Source organism: Salvelinus sp. IW2-2015, unplaced genomic scaffold, assembly GCF_002910315.2.
Source record: "Salvelinus sp. IW2-2015 unplaced genomic scaffold, ASM291031v2 Un_scaffold1960, whole genome shotgun sequence".
Classification (NCBI taxonomy): Eukaryota; Metazoa; Chordata; class Actinopteri; order Salmoniformes; family Salmonidae; genus Salvelinus; species Salvelinus sp. IW2-2015.
The window spans coordinates 75684-87206 of NW_019943313.1; the positions used below are offsets into that span (position 1 = coordinate 75684).

General features: G+C 44.7%; 1 protein-coding gene and 1 long non-coding RNA gene across 2 annotated transcripts in view; both read left to right on the forward strand.

The window, feature by feature from the left end:
* trim47 (tripartite motif containing 47) overlaps positions 1-3641 on the forward strand; it is an 18078-nt gene extending 14437 nt beyond the window's left edge. Inside the window, exons 7-9 of the mRNA XM_070439841.1 lie at positions 1137-1258; positions 1396-1577; positions 3280-3641. Of these exons, the coding sequence (XP_070295942.1) occupies positions 1137-1258; positions 1396-1577; positions 3280-3627 (652 nt within the window). The 3' untranslated portion in view covers positions 3628-3641. The remainder of the gene's footprint in view (positions 1-1136; positions 1259-1395; positions 1578-3279) is intronic.
* Position 3642: 1 nt separating this feature from the next.
* On the forward strand, positions 3643-7901 carry LOC139024867 (uncharacterized). Its single transcript, XR_011476242.1, has 2 exons — positions 3643-4034; positions 4109-7901. It is a non-coding gene; the product is annotated as an uncharacterized lncRNA (long non-coding RNA).
* The last annotated feature ends 3622 nt before the right edge of the window (positions 7902-11523 follow it).

Below are 11523 nucleotides of genomic sequence, written 5' to 3' on the forward strand. Positions count from 1 at the left end.
GTCTCGGGGTCGCTGTAGCTTGGTGTTTCGGGTTCGCCTTAGATCTGGGTGGTCTCTGGGGTTTCGCCTTGTAGTCTGCTGGTTCGCTTCTGGTTCGGGCGGCCTGTAGTTGGTGGTCTCGGGTTGACCTGTAGTTGGTCGTCTCGGGTTCGGTCGGCCTGGTCTGTGGTGGTCTCGGCGGTTCGGCGCCTTGTAGTCTGGTGGTTCGGTTCGGCCTGTGTCTGCGTGGTCTCGGGTTCGGCCTTAGTCTGTGGTCTCGGGTTAGGCCTGTAGTCGGTGTCTGGGTTCGGCCTGTAGTCTGTGTTGGGCTCGGGTTCGCCTGTAGTCTGTGGTCTCGGTTCGCCTGTAGTCTGGTGGTCTCGGGGTTCGGCCGTGTAGTCTGTGGTTCTCGGTCGCCGTGGCTGTGTTCGTTGCCTGTAGTCTAGTGGTCTCGGGGTTCGCCTGTAGTCTGGTGGTTTCGGGTCGGCCTGTAGTCTGGTGGTGTCTCGGGGTTCGGCCTGTGTCTGGTGGTCTCTGGGTTCGGCCTGAGGTCTGGTGTTCGTCGGGCATTGAGTCTGGAGTTGGCTGGTCGTCGGTAGGTCTCGGTCGGTCGTGGTGGTCTCGGGTTCGCCTGTAGGTCTGGTGGTCTCGGGTTCGCCTGTGTAGTCTGGTGGTTTGGGGTTCGGCCTGTCAGTCTGTGGTCTCGTGTTCGCCTGTAGTCCGGAGTCTCGGCGATTCAGGCTGTGTCTGGTAGGTCCGGGGTTCCTCCTGTTTTTGTGTTGGTGGTCTCGGGGTTCGGCCTGTAGTCTGGTGGTCTCGGGGTTCGGCCTGTAGTCTGGTGGTCTCGGGGTTCGGCCTGTAGTCTGGTGGTCTCGGGGTTCGGCCTGTAGTCTGGGGGTTCGGCCTGTAGTCTCCCCTCCTCCCTGTTACAGCCCCGTGTAGTAACATGTCCAGTATGACATCGTATATAACATGTATGATACATATAATGTTAAGCTCTCTCTCCTCCACCCTCACTCCTCCCCTTTCCTCCTCATCTTCCATCCTCTCCTCATCTCCTCCTCACCTTCTCTCCTCTTCTCTCACCTCTTCTCCTCCTCACCTTCTCTCCTCTCTCTTCTCTCACCATATCTCCTCCTCCCTTCCTCTCCTCTCTCCAGCCCTCTAACGGTGAGCCCTCTCATATCATCTGTTAACTGTACGGGTGACTGGCTGAATGAGTTCTCTGGACCCCATCAGCTGATCTTGTGGAAAAGAATGATGCACGTGTTGCATACCAGTGAGTTGGCCTGGACACACACACACACACCACAGACAGACAGACAGACAGACAGACCCTCTACCTTTTCACTCCCTCTCTATCCCTCTGCCTCCCTTTCTCTCTCTCTCTCTCTGTCTCTCCCCTCCTGCTCCCAGTGCCCCAGAACCTGACCCTGGACCCAGACACGGCTCACCCTAACCTGGCCATCACGGACTTCGACACCAAGGTAGAGGAGGTGCGTACCCGTAGCCAGGACCCAGACCTACCTCAGCGCTTCACCCGCTTCTGTGGTATTCTGGCCACGGCACAATACTCCAGCGGCCAACACTACTGGGAGGTAATCATCTTTATATATATACTGTACATTACGTTTTCTAAGTCTGATGAGGATCATACTGTATCATACAGGCACGTTTCCCCTGTGGGATAGCGAAGTGTGTCATATTTTAGCAGACACTCTTATCCAGAACGACTTAGTGTATTCAACTAAGGTTGCTAAATCTTAGAATTTGGGGGGGGGGGGGTTACTCCAGCGTTTTTGGATTTGAGATCAAATGTTTCATTTCATATGAGAGGACAGTACAGAATGTCACGTTTTATTTGAGGGTATTTTCATACATATACTCTCAAATAAACGAAGTTACAGGGGCATAAATATCATAGCCCCCCCCCCAAAAAAACGTTACATTCCCCTGTTATTGGTAATGGTGAGAGACTAGCATGTTTTGGGTACACGATCTGTGTTAACTTTCTCACTGATCTATTTCTCACGATTCATTCATGATTATTCGTAATCCTTAGACATGGGTGGTATCCAGATTTTCATAGCCATCCGGGGATTTACGGTATTACCGGTACCTAGTGGTTAGAGCGTTGGACTTGTAACCGGTTGCAAGATCGAATCCCCTGAGCTGACAAGGTAAAAATCTGTCGTTTTGCCCCTGAACAAGACAGTTAACCCACTGTTCCCCGGTAGGCCGTCATTGAAAATAAGAATTTGTTCTTAACTGACTTAAATAAAATTWAAAAAAAWTTTARAAGTAACTTCCTTATCTCGTGTGCGTTGCACAACAGAGACCCTCCAATAGATATGGAACGCTATAGATTCACCAGCTCCTGCTTTCTCCCGTTGTGCTATTTTACAAACAAACAACGTGTCTGGCTCGACTTGTTCTGGGGAACTACGGTACGCTTCATAATGTGAAATGAAGAACACAATCTGCTTTTATGTTTTAACGTTTTGCACACGTTGACTGCAGGTATAAACTTTAAAAAAGGAGCTTCAAATATATTGGGGAAAAAAACATAATTAGCATTGACGGTATTGTAAAAACCATCCCGTGGCTTTTTCCCCCCAAAATACCCCCGTTGACGGTGTATATACGTTAAACTGCCCGAGCCTAGTAACCATGGTAACATCCACATTTTAATGTAGAACTGTTTAGAAACATATTCTATTCCCAATTTACAATAAAAGTGACTCCAACATTATTTATCATTCATTTCTATTGGGCACAAAATAATCTGAAACACAACCAAAACTAACAGCAAATGCATCCAACAAGTTTATAGAGTCACAAGCTTGATGTGTAGTCATTGTATGCTATGAATATGGGACCAAATACTACATTTGAGTACTTTAATACACTAGAAGATAATTTGTCCATATTCTTAGGACACCTTCAATGGGGGACTTGATGCATAAAGTCACGTTGATTTCTTAACGGTAAAACAGATATGTATGAAAATCCCTTCAAATAAAAGCTGGCATTATGTTTAATTGACATCCACGTCTTCTGCGCCTGGGGAACAGCGGGTTAACTGCCTTGCTGCGGGGCAGAAAGACAGATTTTTACCTTGTCAGCTCGAGGATTCGATCCGACTACCTTTCGGTTACTGGCTCAGCGCACTGGGATCCTAATGTAAATTCTAGGGGTTGAAGCCACATTTTCATTGGGTCATGTTGTACATGTAGGTGACAAAGGGAAACTTAATGAAGGCAAGTACAGTAAGGTGTTGGTGGTTGTTTCTTATTTCAGGTGGATGTGAAGGACAAGGGCGTATGGTACCTGGGGGTGACAGGGGAGTACAGTCCCAGGAAGGGTTTTGTCAACCTGTGTCCATCCTCCGGCTACTGGAGCCTTAGTCTGCAGGACAGGCTATATGCTAACGAGGAGGATGCCAAGATACCTCTGGCCGACTACTGGAACTCTCCGCGGGTGGGCGTGTACCTGGACTACGACGCAGGCCGCGTGTCCTTCTACGACGCAGTCACCATGAAGAAGTTGTATATGTTTGAGGCGTATTTCGAGGAGCCGGTATCTCCTTTCTTCAGCCCAGGGAAGAACGACCCTGGGAGCAGACTGCAGATCTGTATTCACTACTGAGATGTGGGCGGGGGGGGCGGTAGAAGATTAGGCCTACAGCCTACTCTGTGAGAGTGTGTGTGTTGTGTGTGTGGCTACTCATTAGATTCACTCTTGATGACAGCAAGGAGGTGTGTGTGTGTGCGTGTGCGTGCCTTGGGTAGAAGATTAGGCCTACAGCCTACTCTGTGAGGTGTGTGTGTGTGTGGCTACTCATTAGATTCACTCTTGATGACAGCAAGGAGGTGTGCGTGGTGCGTGCCTGGGTAGAAGATTAGGCCTACACCTACTCTGTGAGAGCTGTGTGTGTGTGTGGCTACTCATTAGATTCACTCTTGATGACAGCAAGGAGGTGTGTGTGTGTGTGTGTGCGTGCGTGTGCGTGCCTGGGTAGAAGATTAGGCCTACAGCCTACTCTGAGAGAGTGTGTGTGTGGCTACTCATTACAGATTCACTCTTGATGACAGCAAGGAGGTGTGTGTGCGCGCGCGCGCCTGGGTAGAAGATTAGGCCTACAGCCAACTCTGACAGTGAGTGTGTGTGGCTACTCATTCCAGATTCACTCTTGATGATGTGTGATCAACCATTTCAGCTGTGGCTTTGTGCCAGAGCCCCTGGAGTGTTCTAGAATGGTACTGATTCTACTGTGGCTTTGTGCCAGAGCCCCTGGAGTGTTCTAGAATGGTACTGATTCTACTGTGGCTTTGTGCCAGAGCCCCTGGAGTGTTCTAGAATGGTACTGATTCTACTGTGGCTTTGTGCCAGAGCCCCTGGAGTGTTCTAGAATGGTACTGATTCTACTGTGGCTTTGGTGGGGGGTTCCAGAGTGTCTTGTTAAAACTTTGTGATTGTATCATTTCTAAAATGGAAACATTTCAAATGAAAGACTCCCTGGGTGGTTGTGTGTGGCACCACAGGGACTCGTTGTGACTGATACATGACATCACGGGGCGGCAGCGTAGCCTAGTGGTTAGAGCGTTGGACTAGTAACCGAAAGGTTGCAAGATCGAATCCCCAAGCTGACAAGGTACAAATCTGTCGTTCTGCCCCTGAACAGGCAGTTAACCCACTGTTCCTAGGCCGTCATTGAAAATAAGAATTTGTTCTTAACTGACTTGCCTAGTAAAATAAAGGTAAAAAAAAAAAAAAATCACGTTGAAAAGACAGTTGCCTTTCTCCTATAGGACACCAAGACATGGCCGTGAGCCGTTAATCACCTGCTGGGTATTGACAAAGTGTGGTCTGCGAAGTGTTATTGACAACCAATATTCTGGTCAGAGGAGATGCCACCATCTGGTTCTAACCGCCRGACTTCACGGCGTGCTCTGTACCCGCCGGACTTCACGGCGCGGTCTGTAACCGCCGGACTTCACGGCGCGGTCTGTAACCGCCGTACTTCACGGCGTGCTCTGTACCCGCCGGACTTCACGGCGCGGTCTGTAACCGCCGGACTTCACGGCGCGGTCTGTAACCGCCGTACTTCACGGCGCGGTCTGTAACCGCCGTACTTCACGGCGTGGGCTGTACCCGCCGGACTTCACGGCGTGGGCTGTAACCGCCGGACTTCACGGCGTGGTCTGTACCCGCCGGACTTCACGGCGTGGTCTGACCTCTAAAAGCTGTGATAGGAAGTGTCTGCATCTCAAATAGCACCCTATTCCCTATATAGTGCACTACCAGGGTCCATAGGGCTCTGGTAGAAAGTAGTGCACCATATAAGGGAAAAGGGTATGTGGTCATACTGTGTACCATAGTAGTGGACAGAACAGCACTTCTCAGTCACGGCTGTTCCTACAGACAGTCATTAGAGGTGTTAGTACCCTACTACAGACACAGCACGTGTCCCCAATAGCACTCTGTACCATATACAGTGCACCACTTTGGTCAAAATCAGTTCACTATATAGGACAGGGTTTCCCCAAACTCGATCCTCGGGAACCCAAGGGGTGCACGTTGAGTTTTTTACTTTTGTTGAGAAGTGCTGTTCTGTCCACTAYTATGGTACACAGTATGACCACATACCCTTTTCCCTTATATGGTGCACTACTTTCTACCAGAGCCCTATGGACCCCGGTAGTGCACTATATAGGGAATAGGGTGCTATTTGAGATGCTTCCATAGTTGATGTGCAGAAACGGAGGACTACTCTGAATTTTCTAAAACAAAGTACATACGTACAGGTAACTGCCAAAATAAAGGAAACACCAACACTTAATTAGGGTTCAGCCTGTAGTCTGTCTTAATTAGGATGTTGGACAACCACGAGCCACCAGAACAGATTCAATGTGTCTTGGCACCGATTCTACAAGTGTCTGGAACTCTATTGGAGGGATGTGACACCGTTCTTCTACGATAATTACCATCATTTGGTGTTTTGTTGGATGGTGATGGAAAACGCGGTCTCGGGCGCCACTCCAGAATCTACCGTAAGTGTTGAATTGGGTTGAGATCTGGTGACTGACACACAAACCTTTTTTAAACCCCTCTATGTTCCTATGAGACCCCTCTTTCAAATCACTGAGATCTCTTTTTTTTCTAGCCATGGTAGCCAAAGTATCAGGGCATTTTTATACATGAACATAAGCATTGTGGGATGTTAATTGCTTAACTCAGGAACCACATCTGTGTGGAAGCACCTGCTTTCAATATACTTTTTATCCCCTCATACTCAAGTGTTTTCTTTATTATTATGGCAGTTACCTGTACAGTGCATCCTCTACGATACATCCCCTGTACGATACATCCTCTGTACCGTTACATTGACTATTAATGGGTCCTGTGCTTTGTTGTCTAACATTACATTACATCCTGTGCTTTGTTGTCTAACATTACATCCTGTGCTTTGTTGTCTAACATTACATCCTGTGCTTTGTTGTCTAACATTACATCCTGTGCTTTGTTGTCTAACATTACATCCTGTTCTTTGTTGTCTAACATTACATCCTGTTCTTTGTTGTCTAACATTACATCCTGTTCTTTGTTGTCTAACNCATTACATCCTGTTCTTTGTTGTCTAACATTACATCCTGTTCTTTGTTGTCTAACATTACATCCTGTTCTTTGTTGTCTAACATTACATCCTGTTTTTTGTTGTCTAACATTACATCCTGTTCTTTGTTGTCTAACATTACATCCTGTTCTTTGTTGTCTAACATTACATCCTGTTCTTTGACATCTAACATTACATTACATCCTGTTCTTTGACGGTTGTGAATAACCTTGTTTGTATTTTATTTTAATAGTCCATTTTAGATTTCAAGTTTTTAACCTGTGTGTAGTTTTTGGTTCACCGTCATTTCGTAAAGGTTTAACCAATTCCATTGTTTTGTCAAACTAAAGTTCTGACACTGGGCCATGTTCAGTTGCCAAACTTTCTCAGACATTGCAGATAGAACTGCCATGAATAGAGCTGATGTGAATCCTTATTCTACATCTGAGGCATGTTTGTTCTACACAGGCTATTTCTATCTGAACGTTCCAAAACATTGTGTCATGCTGAAAGCAATCTGGCTATTGTTGTTTCTTTTGGTGCTTTAACATGTGGAGAACACTGTTTACAGGGGTAGAAGGTTTTCCTATTGGCTGTGTGTCCGTCAATGGTCACATTGCTCTGGCTGCTGATTGGTCCATTTGAGCATGGTCGTCTTGACCATCTGCGGTCCAACCAGAATGTTCCACTGGGGTTGTGTTCAAATACAGGGCTGCGTTCAGTATGAATTTAGTGTAACGCTCGATGAAACGGTGCTGTACTGAACGACCAGTTGAAAAAAGGAGAGCGGTTGGAGGTTCAAAATGTACAGCTGCCCTTTTTTAAATACTTAACATATTGCTTCAAGTCACACTCACCAAATGAAGCAAATGTACCTTAGTCTGTTCAAGAACGTACAAGAAAGCTTTGGGGAAAGGTGTCGTTCAGTACAAACCGTTACGCGATGTAGCAAACGTTCAATCGAACTGAACGCACCCCCAAGAATACACAAGGTCAGTTGTCTTTGTTTGAAGTTTTTATTTTTATCCTGTTATTCATTTACCCTTGAATACCAATGTATTTATTCGTTTTTTAAACTTTTTTTTTTTGTTGAATTTAGCGTTTTACTTCATTTTTAATGAAATCATGATTGTTTTAATGAAATGATTGCAATGCATATTGGGTATTTTGGAAAGAATGGCTGTTTTTTAAAGTTGTGTTTGTTCATGTTGTCATTGGTGAACATTACAAATGCAATACTGTATGTAGGCCTACCGTCCTTGTGTTACTAATGAACATTTGGAAAATAAAATGTAACTGGACAATGTTTTGTTGTATTTACTAAATTTGTGTTTTTTTTTTAATTTAGGATATCAGAGTGCTCTAGAAAATAATGTAATTTAGGCTGAGAATTGTTTTAAATATGATGAGTTATGTTCTGTATTATTCTAGGAGAACGGGAGGTCTGATCTAGAGCAGTTGTAAGAATGGGAAGACTGGTATTCGAGGCGGCAGGTAGCCTCGTGGTTAGAGCGTTGGACTAGTAAACGGCTCGAGCTGACAAGGTAAAAATCTGTCGTTCTGCCCCTGAACAAGGCAGTTAACCAGCTGTTCCTAGGCCGTCATTGAAAATAAGAATTTGTTCTTAACTGACTTGCCTAGTTAAATAAAGGTACAATAAATTAGAGAGGGAAGCAAGAGGAAGGGCAGTTCACTGGGGCTGCACAATTAATCGATTTTTCATCAATGTGCAATAGTGACGCGCAATATCCATATCGCAAGAGGCTGCGATTTACTTTACCGTCATGAACGTAACATTCAAATGTAATAAGGGTCCCCTGGGAAACGGTATACCTGCCCTGTCACAACCACTTTTTTACAGTACCTGGCTTTGTCATTTGTTGTCATGACAACACCAACCCATAGAATCACAATACAAATTGTATTTTACAAGTCTACAAGTCTCATGACGCACCTGTGCGCAATCTAACATAATACAAAAAAATCTGTCAATTTAAAATATAGATATATCAGCATGGTGTCTAAATCCACCGCAGCCGCTTATGTCGGCCCTTCCGCATCTCCCCCCCCCATGTATGTAGCGTTCGAATGCAATCCGCCGATGTCACACTTCCGCATCTGCGGTGAAAGGTGACCGAGCTTGGTCTTCTCACAAAATAATCTAGCGTCCGAACGGTTTGGGCTGCACACTATTCTGATGCACTGTGATTACACGCGTCTCGGGACTCATCTGAAGTCGATCTTCCAACTTCTGTCTGTAGCGTCCGAACCGTTTGGGCTGCACACTATTCTGATGCACTGTGATTACACGCGTCTCGGGACTCATCTGAAGTCGATCTTCCAACTTCTGTCTGTAGCGTCCGAACAGTTTGGGCTACACACTAACTAAAGGTTAGGCTCATGAACACCGTACATGTTTCTCTCTAGTAGGCCCATAAGACTCGTCTGAAAGTCCCCGGTACCAGTTGAAAAAAAATGAATTGAAGTACAATATAGTGTGCATTCGGGAAGTATTCAGACCCCTTGACCTTTATTTACAGCCTTATTCCAAAATTGTAATTTCTAAAATGTATCAAATTATTTATTTTTCTCATCAATCTATACACTACTCTTTAATGACAAAGCGAAAACAGGTTTTTGGAAATGTTTGCAAATATATAAAAAAAACAACATCTTATTTCCATCAGTATTCAGACCCTTTGCTATGAGACTCTACATTGAGCTCAGGTGCATCCTGTTTCCATTGATCATCCTTGAGATGTTTCTACAACTTGATTGGCGTCCATCTGTGGTAAATTCAATTGATTGGACATGATTTGGAAAGGCACACACCTGTCTATATAAGGTCCCACAGTTGACAGTGCATGTCAGAGCAAAAACCAAGCCATGAGGTCGAAGGTATTGTCTGTAGAGCTCCGAGACAGGATTGTGTTGAGGCACAGATCTGGGGAAGGGTAGCAAAACATGTCTGCAGCATTGAAGGTCCCCCAAGAACACAGTTTAGAACCACCAAGACTCTTCCTAGAGCTGGCCGCCCGGCCAAACTGAGCAATCGGTGGAGAAGGCCGAGGTGACCAAGAATCTGATGGTCTCTGACCGAGCTCCAGAGTTCCTCTGTGTAGATAGGAGAACCTTCCAGAAGGACAACCATCTCTGCAGCACTCCACCAATCAGGCCTTTATGGTAGAGTGGCCAGACGGAAGCCACTCCTCAGTTAAAGGCACATGACAGCACGCTTGGAATATGGCTGTAATGTAACAAAATGTGGGGAGAGTAAAGGGGTCTGAATACTTTCTGAATGCACTGTATATGGAAACTGTTTACTGTAAAAAACAAATGTTTCTTGTATTTCTCAGATATAGGACAGACACTTCAAAACAAACTTCCTTTAGATTTTTTTTTTTTGGGGGGGGGACGACTATCTGTTGTTCCATGTAGTGAATCTGTTGTTGAATGCGTTTGTATGGGTTTAATAGCAGTAAGGCCCAAAATCATTTTTCATCATTTTTTAAAATGTATTTATATACTTCAGGGGGTCTTAAAATTCTATATCAAATAAAACAATTATCCATATTATGACACTCTTAAAATAATTCCATGTGTTTGCTTAGTACCCCACCACACACACAGTTAAATGGTAACACATTCTGAGAACAAACCGGTTTCTTTGCCAGACGGCTTGTAGGAGGACAGGTGAGCTGCGTACACCTCGTACACCTGTAATTAGGCTACACTCAGCAGTCACTAGTGTACTAATATGGTCTGCCCTGTGTAACATTCACACCTGTCTTTTTCCTACTACTACTGACTTTACTGATAGCTGCTTTATTGAGGAAAATGTCTACCTTCTATGACTGTGATATGTGATTCGAGTCAATGTACAGGGGTACAGGTTAGTCAAGGTCATTTGTACATGTAATCAAAGATGATGTAAATAGTCCGGGTGGCCATTAGATTAATTGTTCAGCAGTCTTATGGCTTGGCGGTAGAAGCTGTTAAGGAGCCTTTTGGACCTAGACTTGGCGCTCCGGTACCGCTTTGCCATGCCTAGAAGGCCAGCATCCCGGAGTCGCCTCTTCACTGTTGATGTTGAGACTGGTGTTTTGTGGATACTATTTAATGAAGCTGCCAGTTGAGGACTTGTGATGCATCTGTTTCTCAAACTAGACACTCTAATGTACTTGTCCTCTTGCTCAGTTGTGCACCGGGGCCTCCCACTCTTTCTATTCTGGTTAGAGACAGTTTGCTCTGTTCTGTGAAGGGAGTAGTACACAGTGTCGTACAAGATCTTCAGTTTCTTAGCAATTTCTCGCATGGAATAGCCTTCATTTCTCAGAACAAGAATAGACTGACAAGTTTCAGAAGAAAGTTATTTGTTTCTGGCCATTTTGAGCCTGTAATCGAACCCACAAATGCTGATGCTCCAGATACTCAACTAGTCTAAAGAAGGCCCGTTTTATTGCTTCTTTAATCAGAACAACAGTTTTCAACTGTGCTAACATAATTGCAAAGGCGTTTTCTAATGATCAATTATCCTTTTAAAACGCTAAACTTGGATTAGCTAAAACAACATGCCATTGGAACACAGGAGTGATGGTTGCTGATAATGGGCCTCTGTACGCCTATGTAGATATTCCATAATAAATCCGCCTTTTCCAGCTACAAGTCCTTTACAACATTAACAATGTCTACACTGTATTTCTGAACAATTTGAAGTTATTTTAAATGGACAAAAAAATAGCTTTTCTTTCAAAAACAAGGACATTTCTAAGTGACCCCAAACTTTTGAACGGYAGTGTATATCTTATACCACACAAACAAAGCACCCAGAAAACCATGACCGTGTTGTGTCTTTAATATTTAATACATACCTTTGTAATCATATAATCTGAACAAAATACAAAACAAACTATTTTAAATGTATACTG